At 39.6% G+C, this 20,492-nt stretch overlaps 1 protein-coding gene across 1 annotated transcript in view; it reads left to right on the forward strand.

Moving 5' to 3' along the window:
- Positions 1–13,343, forward strand: part of ZC3H12B (zinc finger CCCH-type containing 12B) — a gene marked incomplete at both ends in the record, with an annotated part of 117,302 nt that extends 103,959 nt beyond the window's left edge. The window contains 3 exons of the mRNA XM_080795757.1: positions 9,723–9,957; positions 10,624–10,730; positions 11,923–13,343. Coding sequence (XP_080651883.1) covers positions 9,723–9,957; positions 10,624–10,730; positions 11,923–13,343 — 1,763 coding nt within the window. The remainder of the gene's footprint in view (positions 1–9,722; positions 9,958–10,623; positions 10,731–11,922) is intronic.
- Positions 13,344–20,492: the final 7,149 nt, after the last annotated feature.

Here is a 20,492-nt window from a genome sequence, read left to right on the forward strand (position 1 = left end):
TCCTTTACCTCTTTGGTCAGGTTTATTCCCAGGTATCTTATGGTTCTTGGTGCTATAGTAAATGGAATCAATTCTCTAACTTCCCTTTCTGTATTTTCATTGTTAATGTATAAGAAAGTAACTGATTTCTGTACATTGATTTCACATTACTGAATTGCTATGTGAGTTCTAGTAGATTGGGGGTGTAGTATTTTGGGTTTTCCATACAAAGTATCATGTAATCTGCGAAGAGAGAGAGTTTCACTTCTTCATTGAAAATTTGTTTTATTTTTTAAAGATTTTACTTATTTATTCGACAGAAAGAGAGATCACAAGTAGGCAGAGAAGCAAGCAGAGAGGGCGGAGGAAGCAGGCTCCCCACAGAGCAGAGAGCCTGACATGGGGCTTGATCCCAGGACCCTGAGATCATGACCTGAGCTGAAGGCAGAGGCTTAATGTATTAAGCCACCCAGGCGCCCCTTCATTGACAATTTGAATACAATTTATGTCTCTTTGTTGTCTGATTGCTGTTGCTAGGATTTCTAATACTACGTTGAACAAGAGTGGTGAGAGTGTGCATCCCTGTCATGTTCCTGATCTCAAAGGGAAAGCTGTCAGCTTTTCCCCATTGAGGATGATATTCGCTGTGGGTTTTTCATAGATAGATTTTATGAAGTTAAGGAATGTTCCCTCTATCCCTATACTTTGAAACATTTTAATTAGGAACGGATGCTGGATTTTTGTCTAATGCTTTTTCTGCATCCATTGAGAGGACCATGTAGTTCTTCTCTCTTCCCTTATTTACTTGTTCTATCACATTGATTGATTTGTGAATGTTGAACCACCCTTGCATTCCAGGGATAGATCCCACCTGGTCATGATGGATAATCTTTTTCATGTACTATTGGATCCTATTAGCAAATATCTTGTTGAGAATCTTGGCATCCATATTCATCAGGGATATTGGTCTGAAATTCTAATTTTTGGTGGAGCCTTTGCCTGGTTTGGGGATCAGGGTAATGCTGGTTTCATAGAAAGAGTCTGGAAGTTTTCCATCTGTTTCTATTTTTTGAAACAGCTTCAGGACAATAGGTATTATTTCTTCTTTGAAAGTTTGGTAGATGTGATCTCTGCCTGTCAAATAAATAAATAAATCTTTGAAAGTTTGGTAGAATTCCCCAGGGAATCCGTCAGGTCCTGGGCTCTTGTTTTTTGGGAAGTTTTTCATCACTCCTTCAATGTTGTTACTAATTATTGGTCTATTCAGGTTGTCAATTTATTCCTGATTCAGTTTTGGAAGTTTATAGGTTTCCAGGAATGCATCCATTTCATCTAGGTTGCTTAAACTATTGGCTTGTAACTGTTGGTAAGAATTTCTGATGATTGTTTCTATTTACCTGGTGTTAGTCATGATGTCTCCCCTTTCATTCATAATTTTATTAATTTGTGTCCTTTCTCTTTTCTTTTGGATTAGTCTGACTTGTGGTTTATCGAACTTATTGATTCTTTCAAAAAAACAGCTTGTAGTTTCTTTCATGCGTTTTATTGTATCTCTAGTTTTTATCTCATTGATCTCACTCTGTTTTTCATTATTTCCCTTCTTGTGTGTGGAGTTGGCTTAATTTGTTGTTGATTCTCCAATTCTTTAACATGTAAAGACAGCTGCTGTATTCTTCAATATTTCTGAGGGAGGCTTAGATAGCTATGTATTTCCCCCTTAGTACTGCCTTTGCTGTATTGCATAGGTTTTGGACCAAAGTGTCTTTATTCTCATTGGTTTCCATGAATTGTTTAAGTTCTTCTTTGATTTCCTGGTTGATCCAAACATTCTTAAGCAAGGTGGCCTTTAGCTTACAGTTGCTTGAATTCCTTCCGAACTTTTTCTTCTGGTTGAGTTCTAGTTTCAAAGCATTGTGGTCTGAGAATATGCCAGAATAATCTCAATCTTTTGGTATCAGTTGAGTCCTGATTTGTGACCCAGTATGTGATCTATTCTGGAGAAAGTTCCATGTGCACTTGAGAAGAATGAGTATTCTGTTGTTTTAGGGTGTAATGTTCTGTATATATCTATGAGGTCTATCTGGTCCAATGTGTCATTCAATGCTCTTGTTACTTTGTTGATTTTCTGCTTGAATGATCTGAGAGTGGTGTGTTAAGATCCCCTACTATCAATATATTCATATTAATGTGTCTCTTTATCTTGATTAACAGTTGTCTTATGTAGTTGGCTGCTCCCATACTGGGGGCATAAATATTTACAATCATTAGATCTAGGTGGATAGACCTTTAAGAATGATGTAGTGTCCTTCTGTATCTCTGACTATAGTCTTTAGTTTAAAATCTAATTTATTTGATATGAGAATAACTACCCCAGCCTTCTTTTGAGGCCTATTGGCATGAAAGATCTTCTCCATCACTTCACTTTCAGCTGGATGTATCCTTAGTTTCAAAATGGGTCTCTTGTAGACAACATATGGATGGGTCCTGTTGTTTTATCCAATCTGCAACCTTGTGCCATTTTATGGAAGTGTTTAGGCCATTCACCTTGAGAGTGATTATTGAGAGATATGTTTTTATGGACATCGTGTTGCCTGTGAAGTCCTTGTTTCTATAGATTGTCTCTGTAAATTTCTGTTCTATGACACTCTTGGGTTCTTTCTTCTTCTATAGAACCCCCCTTATTATTTCTTGTAGTGCCGGCTTGGTGGTCACATACTCTTTTAAACCTTGCCAGTCTTGGAAGCTCTTTATCTCTCCATACATTTTGAATGTCAGCCTTGCTGGATAAAGTATTCTTGGCTGCACGTTCTTTTCATTTAGTGCCCTGAATACATCTTGCCAGCCCTTTCTGGCTTGTCAGGTTTCTGTGGACAAGTCTGATGTTATTCCGATGGGCCTTCCTCTGTACATAAGGAATCTCTTTGCCCTAGCTGCTTTCAAGAGCTCCTGTCTAAAATTGTGATTCATCATTTTCACAATTGGGTATCTCGAGGTCTTTCTAGATTCTATGATCTTGGGGGGTGACCTTTCTGCCTCTAGGACATGAACACTGGTTCTATTACCCAGATTGGGAAATTTTGATGGAGAATTTATTCAACTCTATCCTGTAGTCTTCTTTCTTTCTCCTCCCACTCAGGGATTCCAATAATTCTGATGTTGGAACATTTCATTGTGTCATTGTGTCAATTCTGTTTTCCTGGCTTCTAAGCTGTTTGTTCCAGGCCTCCTCCTGATCCTTTTTCTCTATCAGTTTGTCCTCTTGATCACTGATTCTATCTTCTGCCTCAGTTACTCTAGTTGCTAGAGAATTAAGATTAGATTGGGATTCATTGGTAGCATTGTTAACATCTTTTTGTAAAGATTTTATTTGCTTATTTGACAGACAGAGATCACAAGCAGGCAGAGAGGCAGGCAGAGAGAGAGAGGGAGGGAAGCAGGCTCCTTGCTGAGCAGAGAGCCCAGTGTGGGGTTCGATCCCAGGACCCTGGGATCATGATGTGAGCCAAGGCAGAGGCTTTAACCCACTGAGCCACCCAGGTGCCCCAGCATTGTTAACATCTTCCCTGGTGGCTTTCACTTCTGCCCTAATTGATTCCATGTTGTCATTAAGGGTTTTCTTCAACCTAGTCATTGCCCTCAATTCCCTTTCCAACATACTGTTTATGTCCATATCCAATAGTTCTGTGGCAGAGGGCCCAATCTCTGAATTTTACCTCTGTTGGACATTCCTTCTCCTACTCATTTTGGTGAGAGATGGCTGAGGGTATGTGTAGCTGAATGTATCAAAAATGATCCAGGCAGGGTGCACCCTGGAACACTTCTGAGCAATCAGGAGTCCCCACCAAAAAGAAAGAAAAAAGAAAAAAAAAGAAAAAGAAAAGAGAGATAGGAAGAGACAGACAGAAAAAAAAAAAAAAGAAAAAAAAAAAAGACCCAGTCAGAATGGGTCCCAAAGTTAAAATTTACAAGGTATACAAACAAAAACGGACAAACAAGAAAACTGACAAAAGTAAATGACAAGAAAAAAAGAACCCAGCTAAAAGGCACCCCAAGTATAAGATTTATATACTACCAGAACAAAAACAAATACGCCAAAACACAGATAGATGAAAAAGATGGGAGGGTGGTTATAAATCCTCAATGTGGGCAAGGAAGGTTATTTTGATTCTTCCTGGGTGTATCTTGATATCTTTGTTTAAAGGACTCAACTTTCCCGAGATAAAGGGGATTAAAACTGGTTTATATATAGGGATAGTATTGATTGGGGAAAGAGGATTACCTTGAAGCTTATCTCTATAAGAATATTAAAAAAATAGAAGAGCAAAAGAAAAACACAGACATATGTTTCAGAAAAGTTAAAATTAAAAGGTTATTATAGAATGTGTTGTACTGAACCTCTTGTTTTGATAGTAAACAGGTTAAAAATTATAAAAAATTAAAAAGAACAAGACTAGTGGGAAGGAATTAAAAATAAAAATTGTATCTATGAAGTATATAGGTTTTAGGGCCATACCAGGAGCTTAATATTTTCTTTTCCCCTGATAATGGGGTTTTACAGTTTTATGGGGACCCTGTGGTGGTTGTCCTCTTGTGTTTTTGTTTTTGTTTTTGGCTGGTTTTCTGGGGGAGGGGCAGTCTTTTTCAGGCAGTCTTGCTAGAGTTGAGTCCTCCTGCCCCTTATTAAGTGGCTGGTCTCTGAGGAAACCGGTTTTTCAGGCTTTTGTTCTCTGGAGGGTTGTTTTGTTTTGTTTTCCCCTTGGCGGCTTTTGGCGGTTCTTTGGAGGTTTAGAGGAAAGCAAACTGCACCCAGCCCTCAGTCTCAGAGAGAAGCCTCAGTCTGTTCCCCTCTGGGTGGTCCAGAGTACATAAACTCCCCCTCTGCCACCTCCCACCAGTAGCACACGTCTCCAGCCATAGGGGGTCTCAGGAGCTCCCGCTTGTCTCTGTACCCCACTGTTACTAAAACCACGAGCAATATTAGTCCAGAGAGCTGCTTCCAGTGGCTGCCTTTGCCACAGCTCTCTAGGCAGGTCCAGCCCATTGGAGAGATCTCAACCAGAGAAAGGGCACAGAGATTTTCACTTTGGCCTGGGCTGGGAGTGTTCAGACTCTTGCTGGTCCCAGAAAGCACCAGCTAGCACCCACACTGACCTCTCTCAGGGGATGGTGTGGAGCATGACTCAGACCCTGGTTGTGTTGCGCATGTGCAGAGTGCAAAAGGCTGTGGTTCTAGAGAGCCCTGGCTGTCATCCACACCAGATGCTCTCACGTGCATGCTCAGGGACCATGGCCTGGATGCTTCGCAGCACTCTCTTTGGCATGGCGTCAGCGGTGGCCATCCTGGGTCTGTGGGTTTGAGCTCGTGCGCCCGTAACTGCCCGATTCCACCAGTTTCCCCTCAATATCTTTTGCTCTTTTTGAGTGCTTTTAATCAGACTCCAAGTTAATGCTGGTCCTCAATCACAGGGCACTCTCATATTGGGGTATTACTTTCCAATGGGTCACTTATGGTGGCTCCCTACCGCTTTTATTTATTTTCCAATATCAGTCCGACATTCCCACTCCACTTTACCTGTCCACTGGCTTGTCTTCTGCCCCCTGTAAAGATCTAGAAGTGTATAATCCTACATCTCAGGCTGATTTCATGGGTGTTCAGAGTGTTCTGGTAGATAATCATCTCACTTTAGGGGACCAGTTGAAATAGCATCTCCTACTCCTCTGTCATATTCCCCCCCCAGAAAAATCATTTTTTGTCTTCTTAATTTTGGCCATTCTAACTGATGCAAGGTGGTATCTCAATGTGGTTTTGATTTGAATCGTCCTGACAGCTAAAGATGAACATTTTTTCATGTGTCTGTTAGCCATTTATATGTCTTCATTGGAGAAGTGTCTGTTCATGTCTTCTGCCCATTTTTTGATGTGATTATCTGTTTTGTGTGTGTTGAGTTTGAGGCGTTCTTTATAGATCTTGGATATCAGCCCTTTGTCTCTACTGTCATTTGCAAATACCTTCTCCCATTCCGTGGGTTGCCTCTTTGTTTTGTTGAGTGTTTCCTTTGCTGTGCAGAAGGTTTTGATCTTGATGAAGTCCTAAAAGTTCATTTTCACTTTTGTTTCCTTTGCCTTTGGAGACATGTGTTGAAAGAAGTTGCTGTGGCTGAAGAAATAGACTCTTAACTATAGAGAACAAACTGATGGTTACCAGAGGGGAGGTGGATGAGGGAATGGATTAAATAGGTGATGGGAATTAAGGAGTGCAGTTTTTGTGATTTCACCACGTGTTATATGTAAGTATTGAATCACTATACTGTACATCTGAAACTAATATTACATTGTATGTAACTGGAATTTAAACAAAAACTTTTAAAAAGGGCTAAAAAGAACCATATTATCATTTCAGTAGATACAGAAAAAGTATTTGACAAAGTACAACACCCATTCATCATAAAAACCCCCAACCAAGTAGCTTTAGAGGGAATATATCTCTAATTATTAAAGGTCGTGTATGAAAACTACACAGCTAACATGATCCTCAATGGGGGAAAACTGAGAGCTTTCCCCCTAAGGATAGGAACAAGACATGTATGTCCACTATTATTCAACATAGTACTGGAAGTTGTAGCCACAGCAATCAGACAATAAAAAGAAGTAAAAGGCATCCAAATCAGTAAGGAAGAAGTAAATTTTCACTATTTGCAGATGACACGATACTCTACATAGAAATCCTGAAAACTCTCAAAAAATGCTAGACTGGTAAGTGAATTCGGAAATGTTGCAGGATACAAAATCAGTGTACACAAATATATTGCATTCCTATACACCCATAATGAAGCAGCAGAAAGAGAGATTAAGAAAAGAATCCTGTTTACACTTGCACCAAAAACAATAAGGTACCTAGGAACAAACCTAACCGAAGAGAAAAAAGATCTATAGTCTGAAAACTATAGAACACTTATGAGAGAAATTGAGAAAGACACAAAGACACATACTCATGGATTGGAAGAACAAATATTTTTAAGAAGTTTATGCTACTCAAATCACTCTACACATTTAATGCAATACTGAACAAAATACAAACAGCATTTTTCAGAGAGCTAGACCAAACAATCCTAAAATTTGTATGGAACCACAAAATATCCTGAAAAATCAAAGCAATCTTGAAAACTGAAAACAAGGCTGAAGGCATCACATTTCTGGATTTCAAGTTATATTATAAAGCTGTAGTAAATAAAACAATATGGTGCCAGCACAAAAATAGACACATAGATCAATGTAGCAGAATAGAAAACCCAGAAGTAAACTCACAATTACATATGGTCAATTACTCTTCAATAAAGCAAGAAAGAATATCCAACGGAAAAAAGACAGTCTCTTCAACAAATGGTGCTGGGAAAATTAGACAGCCACATGCAGAAGAATGAAACTGGACCATTGTCTTACACCATACAAAAAAATGAATTCAAAATAGATGAAAAACTTAAATGTGAAACGGGAATCCATCAGAATTCTAGAGGAGAACACAGGCAGAAACCTCTTTGACTTATACAACTCAACACACAGAAAATGAATAATACAATTAAAAAATGGGCAGGGCACATGAACAGACATTCTTTCAAAGAAGACATACAGATGGCCAACAGACACATGAAAGATGTTCAACATGACTCATCCTCAGGGAAATACAAATCAAAACTACAATGAGATATTACTTCATACCTGTCATAATGGCTAAAATTAAAAAAAAAACACAAGAAACAAGTGTTGGCGAGGACATGGAGGAAAAGAAACTCTTGTGCACTTCTGGTAGGAATGTAAACTTGTGCAGTCACTATGGAAAACGGTATGGAATTTCCTCAAAAAGTTAAAAATAGGACTACCCTATCATCCAATAATCATGGTACTGGGCATTTCCCCCCAATAATACAAAAACAAAACAAAACAACACAAAAACACTAATTCAAAGAAATACATGCACCTGTATGTTTATAGCAACATTATTTACAATAGCCAGGATGTGGAAGCAGCCCTAGTGTTAGTGTCCATAGATTGATGAAGGGATAAAGAAAATGTGACATATATACATATATATATACACACACACAAATACATATATATACATATATATACACACACACACAGACATACATACACATATATATGTATATAATGGATATACATATATATGTGTATATATAAGGATAAATATAATGGATATAGGTATATCCATTATATACATATATATATATGTAAGTTTGTGTGTGTGTCTATACACACACACAATGGAATACTATTCAGACATAAGAAAGAATGAAATCTAGTACACATGAAGGTGATAAAACATTGTATGTTAATTGAAATTAAAATAAAAACTTAAAAAATAAATATTTATACAAAAAAAAAGAAATCTTGCCATTTGTAATGACATGGATGGAGCTAGACAGTATAATGTTAAGTGATAAAATTCTGCCAGAGAAAGACAAATGTCATACAGTTTCACTCTTATGTGGATTTTAAGAAACAAAAAAGACCTTCAAAAGAAAAAAAAAAGTTAGACAAACCAGAAAAACTCTCTATGTATAGGGAACACACTGATGGTTACCAGAAGGAAGATGGGTGGTGTGGATGGGTGAATGGGTGATGAGGAATAAGGAGTGTAATTGTCTTGATGAGCACTGAGTGATGCATGGAATTTTGGAATCACTGTGTTTTACACCTCAAACTAATATAACACTGTATGTTAACTACACTGGAACTAAAATATAACAAAAAGATGTTTTAATTTTATTTTTTAACAATGAAGGAAAAATCAAATATAGCAATTAATTTATAATAATGTATCTAATGAGATTATTTGTTTTTATACCAAAGCAGTTGTAAAGTATAATTTTTAGTACTTCTTTATGAAAGAAGGGGCCCACAAAGGCAAACACGTCTAAGGTCCACAAAAGTCATGATGCAGCCCTAATGTCAGTAGGATTACTACATTCGCTTACAACAGTATATGAAGCTAGCTTTTTTTTTTTTTTTTTGACGCTAGCTTTTTATATCATTTGAGAACATAAACACCCTAGTTCTCTGAGTATCAGCTGTTTGCATGAGGTGCCAAATAAGAAAGAATGGCAGTCCGAATTGTTTTGTGGAGCTATCTGTAAGCTTCTGAACAGGGTCCCAACTTCATCTGAGAGTGGATCCTGGCCTTGCTCAAGCCCAGCTTGTAAATTTTCTTTCCTCAGCAATTAAGAAGCCAAAAGGAAAGGGGGTTGGTACTCAACATGCTACAGCTTTGTTTTTTCCTTAGTTATGGCTTTCCTTCAGGCAGAAGGCAAAAATGTAACTCCCACAGAGTGATGCTTTACCCTCCTCCTGACAGACATATCCTCAGCATACTGCTCTGTTTTCTTCAGCAGCCAAAAGCTGCTGCTTCCTCCAAAGGGCAAGTCAGTCAACAAGAATGGTAGGGTATCAGTGCTATTTCTCACTCTTCATGGTAGTTTTTTAATGTCATTGAATGTCATTGAATCCAGTTCTTTCACTTTATGGAAAACTGAAGTCCGAAGGAGAAGGTGACTTGCCTGAGGTCACAATCCAAATTTGTGTCATAGCCAGGAACAGAAACCACTTTCTCTCTAAGGGCAAATAACATATGCATTTAGTACCAACTTCTGTATTTGTAATATGAGGATAATGCTGTTAATTTCCATAGATGGTTTCTACTGTGTGGCATATAATCTATATTTTGACAGATCAAGATATCCTACGTAAACTGGAGAAAGAAAAGATTCTTGTCTTCACACCATCCCGAAGGGTCCAGGGCAGGAGAGTTGTCTGTTATGATGACCGGTTCATAGTCAAATTGGCTTTCGATTCCGACGGCATCATTGTATCTAATGATAACTACCGAGACCTTCAAGTTGAAAAGCCAGAATGGAAGAAGTTTATAGAAGAGCGGTTGCTGATGTATTCTTTTGTGAATGACAAGTACGTTGCTTTAGATAGGCTCTGAATAGACTAAATCGAAGTTGCACTAGGAATAGATTATTTCACTTCAATAAACATTTACTGAACACTTACTGTGTACTGTGTATTATGCTGATTGCCATAGTGATAAGAGGTTGAATAAGAAACAGGACTCACCCTTAAAAGAGGCTCAAAGTGTAGTGGAGAAGAGAAAGAAAGAGACACAATGTGTTGTGATAAGCAGTATGGTTAGAGTTTTTAAAGTTGCTTTGTCTACATGAAATGATAGGAAAAAGCCTCAAACAGGAGATGACATTTGAGATGAAGTTTACAAACAGAAGAAAGGGGACTACTGGGTGTTACAGGTAAAGAGAACATCATGAATAAAGCTATAAAGATGTGAAAGTGAGTCTCATGTTGGGGAGCCACCAGGAATGCCAGTATGGTTGAAACATAATCCACAGAAGAATGATACATTGGAAAAATCATTTTGTATGTGTGTGTGTGCGTGTGTGTGTGTGTGTTCAAGTGAGAATGGAGGGAAGAACTGCTGGCCTAGCTTAAAGCAGAAAGGGCATTTAGAAGGCTGTGACAATAGTATAGGCAAGGAGTACTGAAGGTCTGAACTCCTGAAGTTGGGGTGGGGATAGAAAGGAAGATGTTTACCTCTTGCTTGTTTGTTTTCAGATTTATGCCTCCAGATGATCCTTTAGGACGCCATGGCCCAAATCTTGAAAATTTTTTGAGAAAGAGACCTGTTGTTCCAGAGCATAAGAAGCAACCATGCCCTTATGGTGAGTACCTATGTGCAGAACTGAGTTCTATACTAAGGGAAACATAAGGACTATATGAATACTTACTTCTCAAAGGTTTCCCTTCCAAATGGAAAATCTTATCTTGTCCACTTCCTGGGATTTTAAGTCTGTGACTTCATGTATTCTCAGTTAGGCATTTAAAGAAACATGCTACAAACCACACGAGGGAAAGGTAACTAGAATTGAAGGAAAGATTAGTTATCATTTGTTTAAATAATGCAAGCGCTCTAGGTGCCTCCATCCTGACCAGTGTTGCTGGAGGCAGGGAAAAGCAGAAACCCACATGGCCTATGGAAGCAGAAAGGGCAAAGCCAAATTGGATTTGGCCACAGGAAGGACGTATCTCTCAAGCAGGTGATTGCACTCTCTGTCAACTAATAATACTCTTTTCTTCAATTTTGTATTTTCCATTTTGCCTTCAAACTTCATTTTCATTTGCTCTTTTAAAATATAGTTTTCTAGAGTGCTATCATGATCTTACACAAGTCCCTCTGACACAAAGTTTGTAAGCCTAACAGTGCAACATGGGCTGCCTGGTCTGAGGCTACTTTGCATGTTCACTCTTTTTGGATAATCATTTACTTATGGGACGTCTTGGGTTTTTTCTTTTTATCAATTAACATTTATTTAAATTATATAGTATTTTCATGTTCATTATCGTCATTAATCTTCACAATGACCATATAATATAGGCATAATTATGAACTTTTTTTACAGAAGAGGAAATTGAGGCTCAGAAAGTAAAGTCACTTATGAAGGTTACATGGCTAGTAAGCGACAAAGCTGGAATTGAAACACAGGTCTGACTGGCTTCCAAGCCTATGCTTTTTGCATTGTACTATGCTGCCTGCTGCTATCCTACACCACCTCAGCATGCAGGTTATGCCTAGGCAAAGTTGGGAATTACAGGAAAATGAAGGCTGTTCAACTGCTCAGTTCTTAGCTTTTATACTGTGGTTTCCTCCCTAGCTTTCCACTTCTTCCCTCTCCCCTCACAGTGTGTGATGCCTCCTTGATGTTGTCCTGCCTCTCTCATCTTTGTGGACAGTTAATTTTCTTCTTTAAGCCCAAACACTAAAACTCTAACTTGAGTAACCAGATTGTTACAATAGTTTCTGACAGATTTGCACCAGTATGAGAGAGAGTCTTACCCCAAGGCATTATTTTTCAGGCAAAAAATGCACCTATGGCCACAAGTGCAAATACTACCATCCGGAGCGGGCCAACCAACCACAGCGTTCGGTGGCTGATGAGCTCCGCATCAGTGCCAAACTGTCCACAGTGAAAACCGTGAGTGAAGGCACCCTGGGCAAGTGCGGCACAGGGATGTCTAGTGCCAAAGGTGAGACAACCTCAGAAGTCAAACGTGTGGCCCCCAAGCGCCAATCAGATCCCAGCATCCGGTCCATGGCTGTGGAGCCTGAGGAATGGGTGTCCATTGCCCGTAAGCCTGAGGCCAGCTCTGTCCCCTCACTTGTGACTGCCCTAAGTGTCCCCACAATCCCACCCCCCAAAAGCCATGCAGTGAGTGCACTCAACACCCGTTCAGCCAGCAGCCCAGTGCCAGGATCCTGTCATTTCCCCCACCAGAAGGCCTCACTGGAGCACATGGCCAGCATGCAGTACCCCCCGATCCTGGTTACCAACAGCCATGGGACCCCTATTAGCTATGCTGACCAATACTCAAAGTTTGAGTCCTTGGAGGACCATGGCTACTATTCAGTGTTAGGCGACTTCTCCAAACTGAACATCAATAGCATGCATAATCGAGAGTACTACATGGCTGAAGCAGACCGTGGGGTATATGCCCGGAATCCCAGCCTCTGTCCTGACAACCGTATGAGCCATACCAGGAATGACAACTATTCCTCTTACAACAATCTATACTTGGCTGTAGCTGATAGTCATCCTGAAGGCAGTTTGAAGCTGCATCGCTCCGCATCTCAGAACCGTCTTCAGCCTTTTCCTCATGGTTACCATGACGCCTTAACGCGAGCACAGAGCTATGGCCCAGAGGATTCTAAACAAGTCCCCCACAAGCAGTCAGTTTCCCACTTAGTTTTGCAAGCCCAGCACCCAGCAACTGGAGCCTGCTCCAGCTGTCCTGGAGACTATCCTATGCCTCCCAATATCCATTCTGGGGCAACCCCTCAGCCAGGACGTGCCCTTGTAATGACTCGGATGGACAGCATTTCTGACTCCCGCCTCTATGAGAGCAACCCCATGAGGCAAAGACGACCTCCTCTGTGCCGGGAACAACATGCCAGCTGGGATCCATTGCCCTGTGTAACTGATTCCTATGGCTACCACTCGTATCCCTTGAGTAACAACCTCATGCAACCATGCTATGAGCCAGTCATGGTACGGAGCGTGCCTGAAAAGATGGAACAGCTTTGGAGGAATCCTTGGGTTGGAATGTGCAATGATAACAGGGAGCATATGATACCAGAGCACCAGTATCAGACTTATAAGAACCTCTGCAATATTTTCCCTTCAAACATCGTCCTTGCAGTGATGGAGAAGAATCCCCACACAGCAGATGCCCAACAACTGGCAGCTTTGATTGTTTCTAAGCTTAGGGCTGCTCGTTGACATGACATAGGACTTATTCCTTTATACAAAAATAAATATTAATATTAATAATGCACTAATACTATGATAATAGTAACTAATAATTTTGTGTTGCGCTTTACAAGTTACAATGTTTATGTTATTTGAAGCGCAAAACAACCCTGTATGGTAAATCTTACTAATGTCTTATTTTCTAGAAAAGGAAACTAAATCTCACTGAGATTAAGTTACTTGCCAAGATCACACGGCTAGCAAGTGACCAAACCAGGACTCATACTCAAGTCCTCTGACTCCAAGTCCCATGCTTTTTTTACACGGCACCATGCAATGGAGGACAAAACTCAGGGGAAGAGGTCTAAATACAAGAAACTCCCAAGGGATTCCATTACCAATGTTTTCTTAATCACATTCTACATTACAAAGTATTGATAATATATCTAATTTAGAGAGCAGGATCAAATCACATGTTGAATTAACCTTTTGGGATTTTTAATAGGATATTTAAAGCTATTTAAAAGTAAATGCATAAATTATTGCATGAATATCTGACCATTCAATATCTTTACTAACCAAGCTACAGGGTCACATCAAGGCTTCTAGAGATATATTTCAAACCTATTGTTAACAACTATAGTGCATGTATAACTGTAAATATTTAGTTTGAGATGTTTGTGTATCTCCATATAACCTTTTATATAGTGATGATGATAAGAAAAGCTCTGCACAGTCCTTAGTCTACAGTTGTATAGATCATGAATCCAACTTGATTTTATGTCACATTTCATAGTTTCAACTAGTTTTGAAAGTGAAATTACATGCCAATATTTGAATATTGTTTTTTTAGACATCAGAGCATACTAGCTCTATTTTCTCTGCACTTTTTACTTGTCAACATTTACTGACAGTTCTTAGCTTTTAAGTCTCTTCACCTTAGCAAATTAGGGATCAGATTACAGCTTTCTTCTTCAGAGGAGCTGATGGATAAGCTCAAGTTCTAAGCATAGCAGGTGTGTGCTAGACAAGCACAGAAAAGTTTGAGAGGACCAAGGGATTTACTACCAGACTCCACTTCCCTTTTCCCAGGAGAGATGGTCAAACTTGTGCAGCATTACATGATGGACACAAAAGCTGCACTCAAAGAGGGTCTAATGGATACTCTTTAGACTTCCGACCTATGCAGTATTCCACATCAAAGGATAAAATGTAATGGAGGACACTGCACAGACATGTAATCCACTTTCTTCTGCTGTCTACCCTTAGGGCAATAATGTCAATAATTGATGGAACAGAATTTCTTTAGGAAACAAAACCAGGGGATTTTCTAAGTGGAAAAAGGCAGCTCACAAAAGGGGTTGCTACAACCTTGCTAATAGCTCGTTCAGTTATGCACTTCAAATACATGCAAAAAGGATGCACTTACCCTTAGATAATTCTTAAATGCATTACTAAACATTGCAGGACTTTGGGTTGGCACCATTTGTGCAACTAGTATCTTGCTCAGGGTGGAAACCTTTGTAGCTAAATGCCTCTAAAAGAGGCATTTATTTTTTTAAGCCGTACTAAATGAACCCCTTTTTTAATCCATTGTATATTAAACATTTTGGACCATGACCTACTCACTACTTCTTGAGATGGAAGTTGGTAATTTCTATGATTTTTTTTTTTTTGTCATGAAAGTTGAGAAGGCCTGGACTAGGTCTTTTGTGTGACACTTACTATAAATGTTTCTTACTGTGAAACATTCCACATGTGAGGCTGTAGTCAGGGTTGTTTTTGGTTGTTTGATAATGGCTTGCATGCTTTCTGGCTTTCTGTCTCTGTCCTTGTTGACCAAAACTGCATTTCAACCAGCATTTCTCTTCAGTTAACCGCAGTTTCATATTCATCTTCTACCCTCTGATCTTTCCGTTCCCCAGCATATTGAGGTGTAAAAGTATTTTCTGTCAGGTATAAAATAGAGAGTGACAGTTGCCACTGAAGTGTTTGCAATTCACACAGTTTCACCCAAATTTCACACAAATACCATTTCCTATCTTCAACTTCTTGGACCTCCTGAATCTGTCCCATGTCTAAATCAGGGTATTTGACAATCTTAGATGACTGTACTGCTTTTGTGCCAGTTCATCTTCCTACTACAATCATCAATGGTACCACAGTATACACTAGTTGCGAAATTTACAGGGAAGCACATGGTTTATCTTGTCAGCTGCAATTTATCTTGAACATGTTCATGTTTAGTACTCAGAAAAACTGTAGGCTCCTCCCAACGCAGGAAATATTTTTAGGGCAGCATATGTATTTTTTATTTTCAAAAAACAATTGTCATTCTTCTCATAAAATGTGTATGAACTGAAGTAACAAAAAGCAATGCCTAAGTAACCATAAATGACCTTTTGTTGATACAAATTATATCTTTTTTCCCTGATTGTATAAAAAACAAATGTACAAAACTCATAATAAACTAAGTTAGGTAACTGACTTTCACCATGATGTTTCTGGCATTGTGTGTCACAGGAAAGCAGCCTGGGGGGTCATGAGTGAGCTATTTCCAAAGAGCAAGCTTCTTTATTACTATGCACACAGCTATTGTGTGTACAGTTCCAAGCATTATTTTGCATAAGTTCTCTTTAGCCTATTAAATTTAATATGTCCCTGCAAAGGGAATTTTGTGTCAAAAGTGTGTAAGAAGCATAAATATATGAATGCGTAAATCTAGCATGGTCTTTAGTGAAGTTATTAGAAAAACATTCTCTCTATACTGAGGTCTGCATACTTCTTGACTTTTTCCACTTTGTCTGTAATTATAAAACAAGAAATAGAAAGAAGCACTGGGACCTTCTCAGCTCTCCTGCTAATAAAATCAGGATTCCTTTCTAGGGTTAAGCATGTGTCCTGCAGAATACTTACCTCTAAGCACTCAGCAAGAATTACTGCACAGTGTGTTCTGTGGTTCCAAGGACCAGTGTATTTTGCAAGAGGTGCTTTGTACTTCTAATTTTTTCACTAAATTTCTGAATTCATAGCAAGTTTGTGCCTGCTCAGGCCTTAGATTTTGTAGATTTTGTGATTTTTTTTTATCTTTTCGAGATTTTGTTGTTATTTTTATTTCAACCTGAAGAAGTGTGATTCTGGAGTGGCATGGTCAATCCAGTTACAAGAGCCCTTTCAAGGTAGCATATAGCCATTGCACCGTCTCTTAAAATGCAAAGTATGGAAGGGAGAATGACAGATGCCTTATGGAAAAGGTCTGTAGAAGTTTTCTTTCTTCTAAGTAAGAATATAAATATAAGTACTCTCTCTCTCTCTTTCTCTCTCTCTCTGCTAGTTTCCAGAACTATGAAAATCTACTTTTCTATTTGAGAATAAATTATCTTTATACAGTAATTCAAACATTGATACACATTAACCTTTGGCACTGAGCTTTCTTCTAACATAGAAGAGTTCATTTTGAGAGGCGCTCTGTTACTGTTCTATCTATGCTGTTAGTACGGGACTTTGTACAATTGCCCTTTCCGAGGGCCAACACTTTCAATACACTTTTACTCTGTGAACCAGGTCTGAGACTGCACAGGGAAAATAATGTTAATCTATCCAAAGAGCCCTGCTCATGTGTCCTCCTAATTCTTCTCTGCGTTCCCCTAGTTTTCTTCTCCTCACGTCTGACACTGAGGAGGGCATAGTCTTAAACTGAAGTGGCAATACAGTTTGTTCTCACTGGAAACCAAACCATTATTTTTTGGGAACCTGCTTGTCTATAGTAGTTGATGCCTTTGAAAAGACTCAGCATATTAAATGTCTATCATATTGTAGCTAGCTATATACATAGGCAGATTGACTATTTCTAGTCCTGATTTGTATATCACTGAGCTATAGTAGTTTGCTTTATCCATTTGTGGGATTAAACAAATACTGTTTAATGGTTGTAAACTTTTATAAAACCGCTTTGGGTTTTTTGTTTGACCCAAACATAATGTAAGTCTCAATGACAAAATACACAAAGCCAACCAGAGGTGAGTGAAAATATATCCCATCCCCAGTTTTGTCTACCCCTATAATGCAGGTGCAGTGCTTTGCAATGTTCTCACTAGCATGAATGTGCTATGACTACCTAATGAGGTTTTAATTGGTTTCACCTATAATCATGATTGAAAATGCTGTATCATTGACAATAACGAACTGTAACACACTTATTTTCTGCATAAACTATTTGTCTACTAACTACTAATGGCTGTGTTTCTTTAAGAACATCAACAACAAAAGCCATACCACACCGACCTACACACATACTCTAGATCTCTTCTAAAAACCTCATTTTTTGCCCTTGGAGAATTTCAATAAAAACTTGAAACTACAAGGAAAAAAAAATCTGTCCTTGGGACTTGCAAGAAGAGTGTTCTCCCCAAATGAGTTCAATCTGAATTTTATCACAGTAAGCGAATGCCTTCCTTTCTCTTTGTATACTAAAGAAGCTTCAAGTGCTACTCATCTGGTGTTTCTCATAGGCCTGGACTGGGCCAAGCCTCCACTCATAGGTCAGAACTAGATGGAGGGCTCAGGGCCCAGATTGGTTTCTTCCCTGAATAGCCTTAGGGCCACAGAAATATCATGTGCTGGGCATTAACCAAAATATCAGAGCTCAAAGCAGCCTGGCACCCTATACTTTACAGAGAAATCACTGGTGAAATGCTCAGCTGCATCAACTCCATCAGGTTATAGGTGTGGGAACTGAGGATCCAAGAATTAAAGAGATTTGATTAAGGCTGAACAGGGAGGTCATGGCAAAGCCATGGACTGGAACTTCAGGCCTCCTTGTTCCCAGGCCATGAGCTCTTTTTTTTTTTTTTTTTTGTAAGATTTTATTTATTTATTTGACAGACAGAGATCACAAGTAGGCACAGAGGCAGGCAGAGAGAGAGGAGGAAGCAGGCTTCCTGCTGAGCAGAGAGCCTGATGCAAGGCTTGATCCCAGGACTCTGGGATCATGACCTGAGCCAAAGGCAGAGGCTTTAACCCACTGAACCACCCAGGTGCCCCACCAGTGAGCTCTTTATTACAGTGATGTCTGCTCTTCCCTCATGCTTTTCAGAAGCTTCCTACTCCCACCCTAACCTCCCCACCCACACCCCCTGAACAATCCAAGTCAGTCCCATTCTAAGGGCAGAGATGACAACAGTTGCTACAGGAAAGCCCAGCCTGAGCCTTTGGAAGGGGCTATTCATAAATCTGAGAATATTTCTCTCTTTTATCATCCTTTTGGGACTAAGAGTGCTCATCTTTCCCTATTCTTTTCCTGCTTTCTCTATTACTCAGGAATATATGGTAATTAAGTTCTTACTGAGTACCAAATATGGACCTGGCCTATACTGGACTAGGGAGAGACAGAAGAGGGATTAACAGTTCCTAGCTTCTGGAACTTACACTTTCATGAGGAAATAAGGCACACTTACAGAATAAGTTGATAAATTTAAGATTTTCTTGGAGGGCAATGGCAGCCTGAGTGTTGGGGGGAATGGTAACAATAGAATTCCAAGAGGGGACAACTGATTATTCAGTGCCTCTCTAATCGTAGGTGAGAAATCAACTAGTTTGACCATTCCTCTCTCTAGCTTAACTCTCTGGCCTCACGACTTAAAATGCTCCAGTTATCCTGGACCCTTCACTGGTGTCCCAACATGCCATACTTTTTCTTTATCCCCTCCAGACTTTTACCTTACTTCTACTCTTTGTTCTCACTAACTTGCTTTTGAAAACTCACTGCTAATATCACCTCCTTTATTAAGCTGCGCCACCTCCTTGATCACGTTTTGTTGATCCTTACCTACAGTGGGCCTTGTAGGCATCTTGAACAATCCTTCTATCTTAGTGCTTGTCACTCTGTTACAGTTATGTTGGCATGCAGACTCCTGTCCAAATAAAGGAGTTCCTTAGAAGCAGAAACCATGTTCTTCATCACTGACGAATTATCAGAAGAGGTGACTCTCAATTATTGTCATTGAATAACAATATAATCTATACTCCCCTCCCTTGACCCCCAACTCTGCTCCCCAGTTTAATGTGTACAGTTTGATAAATTTTTCTAATCAGTTCTCTGAACTCTAGTCAGAAGGAAGAGGTCCAAGGGCACTGGGCTATTGTTGCTTCCTGGCCAGTCCTCCCCTAACCCTCTTCCACACCTGACCCTACCCCTGACCCCACCATCTAAAGCAGCCCTTCCCAGGGACCTGCTTCACAGAACCCAGGTTTCAGAACTCCAGCAAACAATGACCCTTGACTCTTACCCTCCCTGAACCTGGTCTAGAAATAAGCTCCTCCTCATCTTTAGGCCCATCTTTGAAGGCCAGGGTAAAGCACTTTGACCTAGGTTATACAGAATTGAGTCTTGAGTTCAAGGCCTACTAATCCTGCTATGAATCCACACTACTCACACATACAAAGCATGGTACACTTTGAAGAGCACTTTCACATCTATTATCTTTTTTGAACCTTACAACAAATATGAGGCAAATATTTTCTTACAGATGAAGAAACTGGCATAATTTACCCAAAGTTGCTCCCATAAAGTGATGGAGTTCCCTGGAACCTGGGTCTTTGGGCAGATTTTCCCTCTGCATTCTGGTGCAGCTCAAACTTTAGCATGCATCAGAATCACCTGGTGACTGTTAAACCAGATTGCTGCTCACCCTTAATCTTTCCAATTCAGGTCAGTAGTGGAGTTCGATAATTTGCATTTCTAACAAGTACCCAGATGACGCTGATGTTACAAGCAACTCGGATCTATATGCTATAAACTTGTTTTGTGCCCTCGGACAAATCCCTTCCCTTTTTGTCTGCCTTAGTGCATAAAATCTGGGGGCTAGACTAGAACCATGATTTCCAAATTCTTTAGCAGTGAAACCCATTTGCCAAAAAAAAAAAAAAGAAAGAAATCTTGCATAGGATACCAATACATACACAATATATAAAATCCAGGCTGCTCCAGATAAGTGATGGAGGGGAACCAAGAGTTTCCAGAACCCATCTCCACATGGAGCCAGTGCTGAGCTACCTCCCAGACTACATTTACTCTTTGAGGGTTCCTTCAGTTCTGATATTCCAGGATTCTGAAAGACAGCACTTACTATTGTGGCAGAAGTGGGAAGATTTGGAGGGAAACTGACTGCATTAACCAGT

This window comes from Martes martes, assembly GCF_963455335.1.
Source record: "Martes martes genome assembly, chromosome: X".
Lineage (NCBI taxonomy): Eukaryota > Metazoa > Chordata > Mammalia > Carnivora > Mustelidae > Martes > Martes martes.